General features: G+C 34.8%; 1 protein-coding gene across 1 annotated transcript; it reads left to right on the top strand.

Moving 5' to 3' along the window:
* The first annotated feature begins 3,117 nt into the window (after window positions 1-3,117).
* Window positions 3,118-16,049, top strand: LOC147394295 (nuclear poly(A) polymerase 1-like). The gene is made up of 12 exons (XM_086453129.1): window positions 3,118-3,886; window positions 4,096-4,173; window positions 4,273-4,380; window positions 7,968-8,030; window positions 8,116-8,277; window positions 11,859-11,972; window positions 12,086-12,148; window positions 12,247-12,576; window positions 13,042-13,206; window positions 13,299-14,258; window positions 15,454-15,530; window positions 15,744-16,049. Exons 1-12 carry the CDS (start codon window positions 3,770-3,772, stop codon window positions 15,787-15,789), a joined length of 2,283 nt encoding a protein of 760 aa, XP_086309255.1. The 5' UTR covers window positions 3,118-3,769; the 3' UTR covers window positions 15,790-16,049.
* Window positions 16,050-16,711: the final 662 nt, after the last annotated feature.

The following is a 16,711-nucleotide window of genomic DNA, read 5'->3' as shown; positions in this document are numbered from 1 at the left end:
TAAATTTTGGGACAAAATCGGTATTTTGCTTATTGTTTCGATCGACGATAACTTGACCATTCGGACTCTAAAAGTGTTGAATGAATACTCTATTTCGTCTAATTTTTCATTCCGGATTTAATGGTATAGTCAATTTCTACAAATTCTATCTCTAACAAAATATACATTTTTGGCCTGAGGTGACCCCTAAAATTGACGTCATTTTCGTTTTTGACGATAATTTGATTTTCTGTGCTCTAAAAATAACAAATAAATAGTCCATGTTCAATAATTTTTTGTTACGAACCCAATGGTATGATCGAATCTTAAAAATTCTTGCTCTAGCAAAAAGTAATTATTTTAGCCTATCTGACTCTATAATTGAGAATTTTGTAATTTTTCTGTTCGGACTTTCATTTGAGCATGTTTATAAGCTAAAATATATTTTTTGATCATTTTAAATCTAATGGTGAGGTCAGATTTCCTTAAAAATGATAAGAAACCTCCTAAAGTTTTACCCCTAAGTCTCACTTTCACGATTTTATCAAAATTTAACTATTTATTTTTTCTCGAGATACGAATTGAAAATTTGGGGTTTTACATAAGGTGAATCAATTCGGTATTATTGCTGGCATGTCCTTGTGTGAGCAAGCTTAAATATTTTCGAACTCCCTTAGTTCAGTCTTCCTTACATTCCTTTGAGGTAAGGTAGCCCACAATCCCCATTTCTTAGGGTTGTTCGATCTTTGCTAATGCTTATAACTTCAATCTCTTCCATGATTGGTCAACCCAACCGTTGCCTACTTAAATCTTGAGGGGTCTGAAATTGATCTATTTGAAGCTATCATAGATAATAAATTATAAAGGATTGATAAAGTGGAAGTAACAACTGGACATTAAACTTTATGAAACAAAGATAAATGGCTTTGATAATAGACTCAGATAGACTTGGATGAGTAACTGGGACAAATGATTTAGCTAGATGAATAAATGGATGACATAACAGGAAGACTTGACAAGATAACTCGGTGAGAAGACTCAATAGGATGACTAGGCAAGATGACTAGATAAGATGTCACGATAAGATAACTCGACTAGGTTACTGGTAGAATGACTCATTTGAGTGACACAATGGGATAACTTAGTTAGAAGCATCGCCTATGACTTGACTTGGTAAGACAGGTGACCAATTGATTGGACCGAACCATTCAATTGGATTGAACAAAACTACTTGGATGATGTAACCAAAATCTAAGATATGTCTTACTTGGGTAACCTAGATGATAAACTAGACCTTGCCATTAGTTTGCCCACATTGAAACGGTTAAACCAATCTAGTTTTACATTGTAAATCCTTCATGGCTTGAGTCCTACTTGGAAAAGATCAGAGAGATTGGAGCACATATAAATGGATCAACTAATTGGATATCAAACTAGTTGAAAGCTTGAATGAACCAAACTAATGGATTAGAAAAGTTGACGCAAGGTTGAACCTTTATTAACTAAGTTGAGCGTTTCAATCTATGATGAAAACATCTTTTGAAATTTACTAAAGATTGAATCACAACTGTATGACCAATGGCCCGGCCCTTAGTGGTTAGTAGATCGAAAATGATTGGAATGTTTGGTGGATCTAACTCGTATTCAAACACATCTTTAACTAAGTTGGTGCCACCAATTGGTGTGATCACCCCTAAGTTAGATGTTCGGTGTCTTTTCGTGGTGATTGATTATGAATGTGATGTTGATATGCGAATGTAGGTGTCTTAAGGTCCCTTATTCTTCCTCATCATCTTCTTCCTCACTTACCTTCGCCGCCATTGCACCACCACCACATCCTCCCCTCCCTTTTCCTCTCCCCCTCCTCTGATCTTCTTTCTCCTCCTCCTCTTCTCCTTCTTCTTTTTCTTTTTCCTCATATAATTTTTCCACGATTTTATCCAAGTAAAATCAAACAATGGAATTTGATTTTCCAACCCTACTTATTTTTCACCACTATTTTTTCATGGATTTCAAATTCTATGGAAAGTCACTTTCCATACAATCAAACATGCCCTAAGTACCTTGAAAATGACTACCTGTTTTTTTATTAAAAAAATGAAAAAAACAAAAAAATAAAAAGTGAAGGCAAAAACATAGAGACAAACATATGCCTACCTTCATGGATAGATTCAATCTTTTTCACTAATAAATCAAAAGAGAATAATACAAGAAATAACCACTTAAGTTTAATTCCAAACCCAAGCCCGGAAACCCTTGTACACCTCTCTCCCTTACTCTCTCAAACCCTATAAAAATAAAACCTAAACGTATATAAAAATCTCATAACATTATTATTTATGAGGTTCCAAATGTGAAACTTTTTCTAACCCTTAGATTAAAGCCAAATCTAATAGCTATGATAAAAGACACATAAATATAACAAAACTCACCACAACCTTGAATTGAATCTGTAATAGTAGAAGTTGCACAAATCACAATCAACATTGAGAAGATCAAGATATATTTAACTCCATGCTTGATTAATCTTGATCGTCATGAGACCTCTGTTGGTGAACAAATTTATTGACTCTTCAATGTTGGAGAACAAATTTACTTAGAGATTGAGAGAACTCTCTTTTCTGTGTAAAACGAGATAGAATTTCAAATCTAATATAAAGGATTTGTGAGTGATTAGGGAATGATGAATTAAAACTAAGTGGATAATTAAAAAAAAAATAGAAAAAACAGAAAAAAGAGACCTAATAATAAAAATAATATTTTTAAATTTAATTAATAATAACATAATTAATTATTAAATAAATGATGTAAGAAATGTCAATTTTCTTTTTAAGAAGGTAGAGGATATTTATAAACAAATAATTATAAAATTGTCTTTTATAAAATAAGGTGAAATAGAAGATTAAAAGTCACAATTCACAAGATCATTCATTTAGAAAATACATATTTGAACAATTAAAAATAATTATTCATTTACAAAACAAATATTTGAATTATTAAAAAAATTCAGTTGACTCGGCCGACTTTTACCGACTCGAACGAGATTTTCAAAATGTCGTCCGTTACAAACGAGACCGAGTCATCTCGGACTCGGACGAGATTTGAATCCATGATTTACAATCAGTATCGGTTCGACACATTTCTTAAAAGTTTTCTGACGGTTCTCTTCGGTTTCTAGGGTTTCTCGTCCACAGCTTCAAGATTTGAGGCTTCATCAAGATCAATCCACCGAAGCAATTCTCTACAAAAAACTACTTTGTATGATTCTTGAGATTTGGGAGAGCTATAATGGATGATCAGATAAGAGAAAGTTTCTTAATTTAGGGATTCAAGAATTCTTTCTTTGTTAAATTTGATTGTGATTATCTGTTTCAATCCAGGGTTTTGTTCTTTGATAGAGAAAAAAATTATAGATCAAAAAAGGGCTCTTGTATGGGGATGTACATGGATCTATGATCTAGACTTTCTTCTGTGTGTTTCGTACTTCTGTTTATTTACTTATTTGAATCTTTTGTATCTCAAATTAAATGAAGAATATTAGAACAGTCGGCACTGGAGAATAATCTACAGTTATCTCTCTCTCTCTCTCTATCTTTTATTTTTATTTGATTTTTTGTTTGTGCTTTTGTTCTCTCACTTTTTTTTTTTTTTGGTTTTTTGGGAGAATCCCTTTTTCTTTAAATTAGAACCAAAAGGGGAAAATTGTAAGAAATATTCTGTAAAACTGCAAAATAAATCAAAATTATAACTATAAAAGAGGGAAAAAAAAATCTGTAAAAGAAATTAATTGATGGGAAGCCCTGGATTATGTAATCGGAGCAACGGGCAGCAGCTCGGAGTCACTGAGCCAATTTCGTTAGGTGGGCCATCTGAGTTTGACATTATCAAGACTCAAGAACTAGAAAAGGTTGGTTATTTAGTTCAATTCTAAGTACCTGTTTAGATTGCAATTTTTGTGCGGTTGGACATATATTGTGCTTGATTTTTCTTTTTTCTTCTAAAGCATATTTCTTTTAGTGTTAGTTCAAAATGGTGATTAAAATAGGTTCTAAGTTCTGATCCGTAGAATTACTTATATTTAACTGTCAAATCTAAGCTAAGAGTTGGGATAACCAGTTTCTTGCCGATGTGGGATTATACGAAAGCCAGGAGGAAGCTGTTTCTAGGGAAGAAGTGCTTGGAAGATTAGATCAGGTTGGTAGATTTGCTATATTGTGTTCCTTTTAAGAAAAAAATTATTTTTGTCTTTGTTTTTTTTTAAAATTTTTTTTAATTTATTGGAACATTGAACAGATTGTGAAGATTTGGGTTAAAACCGTCAGCCGGGATAAGGGTTTTAATGAACAGTTGGTTCAAGAAGCGAATGCCAAGATATTTACATTTGGTTCTTACCGTCTTGGGGTATGAATGTTGTCTTTTATTTTCTTTCCCCCAATACATTGGAATATTTTTTTTGTACCCTTAACATGTAACGGTAGTCTGGGACACCAACCAAGATTTGGGTAATGACCGTCAGCCGGAATAAGGGGTTTAATGAACAGTTGGTTCAAGAAGTGAATGCCAAGATATTTACATTTGGTTCTTATTATCATCATGGGTTATGAATGTAGTCTTTTCATTTCTTTCCCCTTGTACAGGGGCTTTTTTTTTTGGCACCGTTAATATGGAAACAAAACAAATGTGTAACGGCAGTTTTGGCACACCAACCCTAGCAAACCTGATAAGTGGATTTGTCCATTACAAATTATTCTTCTATTGATAGAAAAAAGTCATCTAGTTCATCTTGAGTAGTGCAATTTATGGTGATGAAGATTTATATATATAAATCATTGTGAAAGCTTTACTCCAAATATTTTGGGATATGTAGTGTTTTGCATGGAGATTTTTTTAAGGAATCTAATGCTTTTGTTAGGTAGCTTTGTAGTTTAGAAACACAAACCAACTACAATGACTCATTGTAGAATGGTTTTGTTTAGGTTATGGGGGCAACTTAATATCGTTAAAATTCGGAAAAATATATTAGCTTAAATGTATGAGAGGCCATTAAAATATTCATCAACTTGGTTAAGGTATTTTCCGACTACTTTGGGACTAAAGATAATGAGTGATTTGATGCAGGACGATGAGGGGAGATAAAAAAAATGAAATTTGATTTAGGAAAAATAGGGGATTTAGGAAAATCTGGTTGGAGATTTTGGGCAAGTATGACCAAAAATGAAAATGATTAAAGATTTGTAGGGTAAGGAAATGATTAAAAGTTAAGGTTTATAGGGTAATGATTAAAGGTTACGAGAATAGAGAAAGGATTAAGGATTGAGGTTTGTAGGTTTTAAGAATCAAGAAAGAGATTTCAAGAATCAAGAAAGGGGTTTCAAGAATCTAAGACTTCAAGAAATCAAGAATCAAGAATTCAAGATTTCATGAAAAAATCAAGAAAACAAAATTTATGGGGCTGGGTTCTTGAAATGATTAAATGTTTCTTGATCTCTCACAAGTAATAAAAAAAAAAAAAAATAGAAAAGATGGATTGAAGAAGAGATAGAGGATAAGAAGAAAATTAGAGACAGAAAAAAAATGATATTTACCTTGGAATCACTCCTATGATTTTCATGGCATCAACCATGTTGAATGCACCAACATTCAAAGAAAATAGAAACTTCGTGTTTATTCCATTCATAAAATTAAAATACCAAATTTTCGTAATTTTCTCTGTCCTAAATTTTCAACCCTAACAAATTTAAATAAAACACATCCTAAAGTTACCAAACTGTTCCTAAATATCATACTAAGACCATGGGCCAATAAAATATGAAAATAAGCTCAAAAAATATAAAAACAAAGTCCTAAAATAATTCAAAACTTAAAAAAAAAACTCATCTAAAATAATCTCGACTATAAATCGAGATCTAATTAAGTGAAAACCTAAATAATGACAAAATTTTCATTAGAACACTTGACTTGATTTGTGTTTCGCATTAGTGATGTAACGCACTGATAAGAAAATAGTGAAACACCATTGACCATCCTCCCACAGTATTCACATGTTAATATATCTGCTGATTTGTAGGAGTAAATTCATTAAATTTCAATTTTGGTTAGCCTAGAAAAGGAAATATTTTGACGAATTTGGAAATCCTTACATTTTTTAGAAATGATGGAAATGTTATGGAAGTTAGGAAATATTGAGGAAATTTTCACTTAAACTATTGAAAATGGTAAATAGATGTTAAAACACACTCATTGAGATACCATAAACAACCATATGGAGTGTAGAAATGAAGATCATCAATGTTTTTCTATACATATACGTAAGTATTTGAGAACATGACTGTGGAAAACAATAGTACTCTATATAAAAAGGAAAATGATAATACCACATTAACTATATATTACGCAAAACACTCATTTAAATGGAGAAACTAGTAAGTACTGCATTCATGAGTAATTATATATATTTTTATTTTCTTAATTTGTATGAATAAATTAATTACGTATCTTACTATTAAAACATGGATGATTGTATGCATGCTTATATGAACGTACTAACATACTTGAAATACGTTAAAATAAGGTGATATATATATACACACACACTAGAGTTTGCCCGTGCCATAGGTTTAAAAGGTGAAAGAGGTAAAACAATAAATTTGGTTGAACAAAGGGAAAGAGAGGAAAAGAAATATAGAAAGTTGTTGGTTGACAATAAAGTTGGGGGTATTTCTTGGGAAGGGGAGAAGGGAGGAGAAAGGAGGGACAACCGTCCTTGAGATACGTTGTGTATTGGGGTGTAAATCTTGAGACAAAGGAATGAGGTTCACCATTGTGTTTTATCATATAAGTATATATCTAAATAATCATAATTCGTTTATACTAATTGATGAATGGTATGTGAAATTCTTTTATTAGTAAACAATATTGGTTATGTGTAATGTTTTTGTTAAATAGTTATTATTTGTAATTTTCAAATCTTTTTTATAAGCAACTTATTATTTTTAATTATATTTATACGTTTTTTATCTATAATTTTTAATATTATTTTCAAAATCTTTCATTCCTATAACTAAAATTTGACTATTTTGATCGAAATTCACTATTCACCAATATATTTCGTGAGATGAGTAGTGATTTTCATTGAAATATTTACAAAAGAAATTGTCTGTTAAATTTTTTGTTGGACCTTTTGGAAATGAATATTTTGGTATATTTCGTGGAACTATGTCAAAATTTAATAGCATTCTAGGAGGTTCTGAGATTAACGTTGTGGAACAATGGAGGGATTTGTTAGGTGCTAGTTGGGCTCTTACCTTCGTTGGTACATGGGTGTCAGGGTCGGCCATGGGTATGCAGTATTGGATAGGATTTATGGAATTGAAACTATGAGTAATTTAGAGTAAAGATACTAGTTTTGTATAATTTATATTCTAACAGATCACGTGAATATGTGATGGGATAACTGGTGATGTATATAATACACCTCTGGATGAGAATAATGTTTTATTTCTGAAAAAGGAAAATTCCAACCAGAAAGATTGAAATTTATAATCTATGATAAATTCTAATCAATTCTTAAGAGAGAAAAAAACCGGTTTAATCCAATCCAATTTTGAAGATTCCAACTTGGTGTGGGTCTTATACCCGATATCTGGATCAACTTTACCCTAAAGAGTCCACTTATACCTTTATGATCTTTGAGTTTTTTGTCTTGCATTGCAGAGACCTTTCTCTAGGTTTTGTTTATTTAAGATTGTTAGGAGCTATATTGCAGAAGTAACTTTTACATTAATAGGATGGTGTGTTTCGATGGCTGTATGACAGGCATCCACATGTTAATGGTGGCTTTTTCATGGATTCTTTAGTTTTATTTTTATGTTTTGTGATTTCCAATTTCCATATGTTATAGGCCCCATGGGTATTCTTTTCAAATTTGAATTTCTAATTGTCTAGTTTAAGAATTTATTGAACTTGATTACGTTATGCTTTTCATCTAGGTGCATGGCCCTGGTGCAGACATAGACACTCTATGTGTGGGACCTCGACATGCAACAAGAGAAGTGAGATCAGCTATCATCTCTTTGATTTAGTACTTGACTCATTCAAACGTTCTAAACCTGAGAAAATGTTCTAACCTGACTGCAGGAGGATTTCTTTGTGGAACTTCATAAGATGCTAGCTGAGATGCCTGAAGTAACAGAGTTGCACCCCGTGCCTGATGCCCATGTCCCTGTTATGAAGTTCAAATTCAGCGGGGTTTCCATAGACCTTCTTTATGCGAAGCTGTCACTCTGGGTTATTCCTGAAGTAAGTATTGGTTTTCTTTCCTCATGTAAGAGATTCACAATACTTTCCTTTGGGTTTCTGATTATTGTCCCTTTTGGAGCAATTAAATGCATCTGGCAACATTGGATACTCTTACAAATCCAGATTGACCAATCCGTGTGTCTGATCTAGAACACTCCTAGAAATTATTTTTTTACTCCAACTAGATTCTCTTAACCATCTGACCTATTTTTATGCGTAAATGATGTAGAGAAGCTAGTCTTGAAGAAAGTCTATTTAATTTATGTATTAAGAGATATTACATGCTTTACCTATGTAAAAGCTAGTCTTAAAAAAAAATTGAATTAAAAAAATGCTTTGCTGGATACACATATCAGGTAGTATATATTTAAAATGCTTTTGGTTAAAGAAAATTCATTTTTTCCCCATATGTCTGTACCAAATGATATAATTTATGAAACAGTTCCTGAAAGCTTTCATAACTCTGTATTCATCTTCTATATATTTTGTTTTTATTGTCATCTAGACAAGTTGATTATGTAATTCCACATAACCTATACCATATAAGTAAAATTTTATTAAAAAGAAGGGGAAAGACTGGTTGAGGTGATGAATCAGAACAGAAAATACCAAAACCACAAGGACTACTCACTCAGAATCTACATACCCAATCCCATCCACCTACAAAGTCCTCAAAGAAGAACCCCCATTAAATTCCTTTAAAATTTTTCACCAGAAAACAAAAAATCCAAAATAAATTTTTTAATGTCTCACACGTTAGGCTCTTTTCCTTAAAAAATACGACCATTTCTCTCCTTCCAGATCCCCAACAAACTGCAAAAGGGTTCAATCTCCAAAACCATCTCTTTGTAGCCAAGAATGCAGATCCAAGCGTCCCCAGACTCAAATAAAGCTCGAATGGATAAAGGAAAGCATCCTGAAATTCGAAATAGAGTCATGAAGTGCGACCAGATCTCATTAGATACTGAACAATGCGGCTAGATCTCACGAGACACCGAACAGTGCATAAGAACATTCTTTATCGATTCCCCATCTCTTTTACACATCAAACAAAAACTTTTCCTGTAGAAACCTCTATGAATCAGCTGGTCCATTGTCAAAATCCTTTCCAAGACAACACTCCAAATGAAAAGTGAGATCTTAGATGGTTCCTTTGGTCCCCTTGACTGCCACATTAAATGCATAAAGGGAGGGAAATCATCCCTTGCTAGAAAAAGAACTCACCGATAATGATCCACTCCCCTCCCCGTCCCACCATCTCATATCTTCCATCTCCCCATTAACATGAGGACTGTTAATATGATTCCTAGCGAACTTGTGACTCCATCCAATCGTTGAAAGACCAATGAAATCCAAAATCCTAGGACAAAGCACCACCTGACCAGTGACCCACCTGTTCTTGGCCAGATAGGTACTCTTCCACCAAACAAGATTATGCTTTCTCTTTCTTTGCTTGCCATGTCACAAAAAGTCATGAAAGTGCTTATCTAAACTCAACTCCACATTTCTTGTGATTGGGAACAAAGAGAAAGTGCACCAAGATGTTAGAAAGAATGCTCTTGATCATGTCATCTTCATCCTTTGGATAAATGCTTTTCCCAGTGAGAACTAAGTCTTCTACTTACCTTTCCAAGACAGGATCCCACATGGCCTTGTTGTTGTAAGGAGCACCCAACGGTAAACCAAGGTAATAATAAGTGGGAAGAGAACCAACTAGATATCCCAATGAAGTTGCAATCATATCCACGTTTTGCACATTACCAATGACAAAAAACCTTTACTATTGCCAAGATTTATTAGAAGACCTGAAACACACTGAAAACAACAAAGAATGGCACCAAAGGCTCTCACCTGTTCTTGGCCAGATAGGTACTCTTCTACCAAACAAGATTATGCTTTCTCTTTCTTTGCTTACCATGTCACAAAAAGTCATGAAAGAGCTTATCTAAACTCAACTCCACATTTCTTGGGATTGGGAACAAAGAGAAAAAGTGCGCTAAGATGTTAGAAAGAATGCTCTTGATCATGTTAACTTCACCCTTTGGATATATGCTTTTCCCAGCGAGAACTACATCTTCTACTTACCTTTCCAAGACAGGATCCCACATGGCATTGTTGTTGTAAGGAGTGTCCAACGGTAAACCAAGGTAATAATAAGAGGGAAGAGAACCAGCTTGATATCCCAATGAAGTTGCAAGCATATCCACGTTTTGCACATTACCAACGACAAAAAAACTTTACTCTTGCCAAGATTTATCAGAAGACCTGAAACACACTGAAAGCAACAAAGAATGGCACCAAACGCTCTCCGCTGCTCTCAAGACTTGTCAAAGGAAGCTAGGGTATCATCTGTAAATTGAAGATGCGATGCCTCCGAACCTAAAGAGCCATCTGAGAAACCCTGGAAATCACCATTATCCACCCCTCTTGCTAGCATCATCCCCAAAGCCATCTTAGTGACAATAATAAATAAGAATGGAGAGAGAGGGTTCATTCGGCACAAGCCACTCGAACTTCTGAAGATTGGGGAGAGAGAGGCCCCACCTTACAAAAATGCCTACAGTTTTGAAGGTCATTGTATTTGATGGACACTTGTTATCATGTTCTCTCATGTGTGAAAAGCCTGTTACAAAATACTATTGAACGTTATTCAACTCAGATTTATTTAAAATAAATGTATGAAAACTAATTGAAAACATTTCTATGTACCATAAGTTAGGGAAAGTAAATTTCTAATATAAAACCATGACAGTGTTTAAAAATTAACAAATTAATGTACGGAGGATGTATTTCACCAACATCGTGTGAAAACATATTTAAAAAAAATAGAAAATACTAACTGAAGGGTGATATTTGTTACTTTTTAGTATGTGTCAGGTAGTGCCAAAAAAAATAAAAAAATCCTATAATTGTTGTCTCCTTGTTACACTTGTGTGAATCTATGTCTGTACTTTAGTGTGTGAGCTATGGAACACTAAATATGCAACATTCTAAGTTTGTCTGCTGTGATCAAGGTTTAAAATCTCACCTTGAGGCTTTGCTTCTCTAGAGAAAAAACTGAGTCTGGTTCCATTGAGACAATCTCTAAATATTCCATGTTCCATAGCCAATGTTTCATTCTGGTCTCTGCGGAGACAATATGAAACTTTCATCAATAATTGTGGGTTCTATGTGAGCCTTTAGTGTTATCCAAGTGTTCTAACTTCTAATGACTTCCTTTACTTTCTATGTATGATTTTGTTTTGAAAGGAAGCTCAGCATTCATTGGCTATAAACTCTTCCATCTTCCTTTCTCATTCTTGCTCTCTTTTGGATGTGTGAGAAGCTGTCACGCTGACCTTCTCTTTTATTTGTTTTATGCTCTCTTTCTTCTGTATGGATATATTCTTGCATATTTTATTATCAAATAGTCTTTCTAGATTGATAATTTTGTCTTTTGTAACTGATAGATTACTCGTTGTGTGTGCTTTTCATTTTTATTTCTTTCTTTTTCTTTTTCTTTTTCTTTTTCTTTTTTAAGTGAAGAGGCTATCTGTGGATTTCTCTCTAAGTGAATTTGGTTGATCTGTATTCTGTTGTAGGACTTAGATGTTTCACAGGACTCAATACTACAGAATGCTGATGAGCAGACAGTTCGTAGTCTCAATGGATGTAGAGTTACTGACCAAATTTTGCGTTTAGTACCAAATATTCAGGTCTTGACATTTATATTCTAAACGTGTACGAAGATATCAACTTGTAGGCTGTAGCCATTTCTTCCTACATTTTAATGCTGATCCTGATCGTGTTCCTGTACTGGCTAATCCAGAGTTTCCGTACAACCTTAAGGTGCATGAGGTTTTGGGCAAAACGACGCGGAGTTTATTCGAATGTAAGGGAGTATCTTTGATTCATATATTAAAGTATGGTTTACTTCTTTGTTCACACTCATTTATTAGTTTGTGGTTTTGTTGTGCCTGTCATGACCAGGTTGCAGGGTTTCTAGGTGGTATAAACTGGGCTCTTCTCGTTGCTCGTATATGCCAATTGTACCCTAATGCATTACCAAGTATGTTGGTATCTCGGTTCTTCAGGGTTTACACTCAGTGGCGATGGCCGAATCCAGTAATGCTATGCCCTATTGAAGAAGGATCTTTGGGCCTTCCTGTTTGGGATCCAAGAAGACACCCACGAGATAGGCTCCATCAAATGCCCATAATTACACCTGCGTACCCGTGCATGAACTCTAGCTACAATGTGTCATCAAGTACATTACGTGTTATGATGGATGAGTTCCAGAGGGGAAATGAAATTTGTGAGGTATTTATGTTAATTTTTGGTTTGTTGCAAAGTTTATATTAAACACTCTGCTGTAGTCGGGTTTCATTCTTTCTCCATTTTCAGTGATTTTGCACTAGAACTTGACTGAGGACCTGTTAACTAATGTATATGTGCTTTAAAAACATTTAATATTTGCATTTCTATGGGTAGATAGCATTAATAAATGTTCATTGATCTTTACCAAACTTATTTATTTCTATTTGTGCTTGGCTGTGATTGATTAGTGTTTCTGTGGTATCTGTTGCCAAATTTATATGTTCATTCAAGTGCTAGACTTCATTCAAGGAACTGTTGAGTACCTACGAAAGAAAGTTTTGGAGTATATGACTATCTACCTATCATGATTATCCATATTTGTTATTTTCGCATGCCATAGTATTTATGGACACTGTTGAAAGATAGCTTTGACCAGACATCTTCATGTTGGTTGAATTTTGACTGCAGGCAATGGAGATGAGTAACGCAGATTGGAATACTCTTTTTGAGCCTTATCCATTTTTCGAAACATACAAAAATTATCTGCAGATTGACATCACTGCAGAAAATGATGATGACTTGAGGAACTGGAAAGGCTGGGTTGAATCTCGACTTCGTCAGCTTACATTGAAGGTGGAAAGTTCTTTCCTTTCTTCATCTGGTTTACTTTGCCAGATTTTTTATGTAAGCTTTGTTTTGAATTCCTCTGTTTATGTCCACCCCAGATCGAGAGATACACATTTGGCATGCTTGAATGTCATCCACACCCTGGTGATTTCTCTGACAAATCCAAACCATTTCATTCATGTTACTTCATGGGTCTGCAACGTAAACAAGGGGTTCCTGTACGCGAAGGTGAACAATTTGATATTAGGGCTACCGTTGAGGAATTCAAGCACTCTGTGGGAATGTACACTCTATGGAAACCTGGAATGGAGATCTATGTATCTCATACAAGACGCAGGAACATTCCTCTTTTCGTATTTCCTGGTGGAGTTAGGCCTTCACGCCCTGTGAAAGTAGCTGGGGAGAATAAATCGCTTCCCAAACGTAAGGTCTCTAATTCTCCCCAACCTGAGAAATCATGTGAAAGCACAGCAGAAGCCGACAGATCAGATGATGGGAGGAAGAGAAGACGGACTGATGATGGGGGAATAGTTGAGGGTTCTGCAAGTCTTAACCCGCCTGTCATTAGACCCTCTGGCACTATTTCTCCTTTTTCTATGGAAAGGGCCAATGTGGATGCAGATGCACCCACGGAAGCAAATAAACGAAAACAAGTTGAAGATACTATTATGGAGGACATCTTGAAAAATGCAACACATTGCAATGAATATGGCATTACTATTACGCCCTCTATGGAACGAGGCAATGTGGTTGCAGATGGACCTAAGGAAGCAAAAAGAAAACGACTTGAAGATACTTCAGTTGTCAGTTCATCGTGCTTTAAAGAAGCTGAAAAGTTGGCAATTAAGAACATTTCTGGCCCATCTGTTGGGCTCTCTGGATTTCTTGAAGAACTTGACGAGCTTGAAGATGAATTTGCAACAGTGCAACAAGGTTTTGGAGGGGGCACTACAGGCAGTCAAGTAGGGACCTCAACAGTGAAGGCAACCACAGCAGTTGCAAATGAAATAGGTCCGCCTACTATTGTCTTACAGAGCGGGGGATTAGAGGAACTTGAGGTCTTCTCTGCCTATCTTGAAATATTTCTCTGCATACCAAATTTCATCTGCTAGCATTTTTCTACAATAATCTGCTTAGTAATATTGGGTATAGGTTTTTATTCTATATTACAAGGAAACCATTTTCTAAGAATTTTTTAAGATACGGTCATGCTTGTGTAGGACACATGCCACGAACCTTTTTCAAACAAACCTTTTTCATTCATATATGATTTATATATGAACCCCAAGCGGTTGGTCTAGTGGCAAGCCGAGCCTTGATAAGCTCCTCAGGAAGGGTGGGTCGAGTGTTTGAAACAATGAATTCCTTGGGGCTGCCCTCCAGGATCTGGTTGACCCTTGACTCAACCAGTTGCATGTAGGACTTTCTGAGGGGGTGGTGCGTGTGACCGTGGGATTAGTCTCACCTGAAGGGTGGGGATACCCAAGAAAAAACATAAGATTTATGTCTTTAATGAAAATCAGCTTTATTTAAGTACACTTTTTGTATTTCCTCTTGCAATTTTGCTAAAGTAAACATATAGAAAAAAATATGATTTATGTCTTTAATGAAAATCAGCTTTATTTAAGTACACTTTTTGTATTTTCTATGGCAACTTAGCTAAAGTAAACATATAGAATGAACAGTACCGATTTTTTTGCATCAGGTTTATGGAGGTGTCTTACATTTCACAACTGCATCAGACACCAATACATGATTTTTTTCCTTGTTTCTTAGTTCTTACCATTTCATGTATGTTATTGTGGTGGTGGTAAAGATATTTAGTACGGTCTAGGTGTTGGTCTTGACCTATCAGGGTAGAGGGACATGACTATAATTGGTAAATAATTTATAAGTATTTTATTAACTTGTTTCAAAATTTTAATAATACTTTCTACTTCAAAAAATATAAATTATTATGTATCCTGGTCATATGCTGTCTTAAATGAGCAGTCTGAGGTATCCATGTGCCATTGGCTATTATGCTATGTCGTATGCATTACTCATATCTTTGGGATAAGGCTTCGATAATATTACATTTATACTCTTGTCTATTAGATCTGGACTCTTAATAATGTAATATTTTTTTGTATTTGCGTGTTGTTGTTTGAGACCCACCATGCCCTACAGGTAGTGGTGTGATTTAGTAGAATTTTATTATCACTGACATCCTCTTTTTCTTGCTTTTTTTTTTTTTTGTTTTTTTAAACTAAGCTTACTGAACTGATGGCCCCATTCTCTAATGGGTTCCCTCCTGCTACAACCACAACCCAGAGGAAGCCGCTTATCAGGTAATAAATCAAGAGAGCTTCTATTGCCTCACCAACTTTTGCTAATGCCACCCCAAATTTGTGCTAATTCTTTGGTGATCTACATATGAATTGGGGTGGTGTTAGAAAAAGTTGGTGTGGCAATAGAATTTCTCTAAGTCAATTGCACTCTTTTTTTGCAAGATAAATTAATTATCTATGGCTGGTTGGGTTTTCGTATGTATATGTTTGCAGGTTGAGCTTGACATCAATTACAAAAGCTACTGGCAAAAGCACCTGATGGAGCATAAATTGATGGCTCAGGCAGAAGGCAGAGTTGGGAGAAATTTTATATCTTGTAAGAATAAAACATCAAATAGATAATGTTGTTTGTTTTTTTCTTCCTCCATTGTTAGCAAGCTCTTGTTGAGATGGGAGTCCCTTAGGCTAAAAAAACTGGTAATGGGACTCGGGATGCTGCAGGGAAGAGTTCCAACTTAAAATTCAGTTGTCTTATATGAACACATCATGCTTAATGTTTTCAGTACTTTTGCGAAGTTAGGCGTATTTGGGATAAAAATGTCTTAAATTTTTTTTATTTTTTATTGGGTTAAATGATGACAGTGCTCGAAATTGATGTTATAATTTGTAATTGCTGTAAACGTGATTACATAAAAGTATTTCCTGATCATACTGAGTTTGTTAGACAATGATCTTGGGAAGCGTTTGAAGGTCCTAAAGAGCCAAACATTTTTCATAAAAAGGATTATAGAAGTTTTGGAATGGGCTGATTTTTGGTGAGGATGATCTTCTCACAATGTTTGGCTCTCTTTAAGTCCCCCGAACGCCACCCAATGATCTTACGTTAGTCATTAAATCAAAATCCATTTCAAACTTGCTTATGGATCCAATGAAGCATATAAGTTGAAGGTCCACATTAGTTGAAGGAGAGGAACTCTGCTATATTCGATGGAAAGAGCATGCATTGATAATATTGCCACTTGACAAAGAAGTGAATGGTCCTAATAAATGTGATTGATGTACTTGATATGGATGAGACTGTTTTTCATTCAAAATCCAACTAAGGATCGTCCACAGGGAAGTCAGCCATGACATACTCCATTTTTCCTCCGTTCTCATCCCATCTCGTCTATGGAGGACATCATGTCCTGGTGGGCTCTGATCTATTGTGGGTTGGCTTCTATCCCTCCTTTGAGTAACCC

This window comes from Akebia trifoliata, chromosome 9 (genome assembly GCF_017979445.1).
Source record: "Akebia trifoliata isolate Shusen 1 chromosome 9, ASM1797944v1, whole genome shotgun sequence".
Taxonomy (NCBI): Eukaryota; Viridiplantae; Streptophyta; class Magnoliopsida; order Ranunculales; family Lardizabalaceae; genus Akebia; species Akebia trifoliata.
Note: the sequence above shows the minus strand (reverse complement) of the source record. Positions and strands in the feature narration are given on the sequence as shown.

Excerpts from the sequence above, each read along its gene's own strand:
- LOC147394295 (XM_086453129.1), top strand. The coding sequence starts at position 3,770 with ATGGGAAGCCCTGGATTATGTAATCGGAGCAACGGGCAGCAGCTCGGA. Across the intron at positions 12,149-12,246 it reads GACGCGGAGTTTATTCGAAT|GTTGCAGGGTTTCTAGGTGG; the intron begins GTAAGGGAGTAT and ends TGTCATGACCAG. Across the intron at positions 14,259-15,453 it reads GGGGATTAGAGGAACTTGAG|CTTACTGAACTGATGGCCCC; the intron begins GTCTTCTCTGCC and ends TTTTAAACTAAG.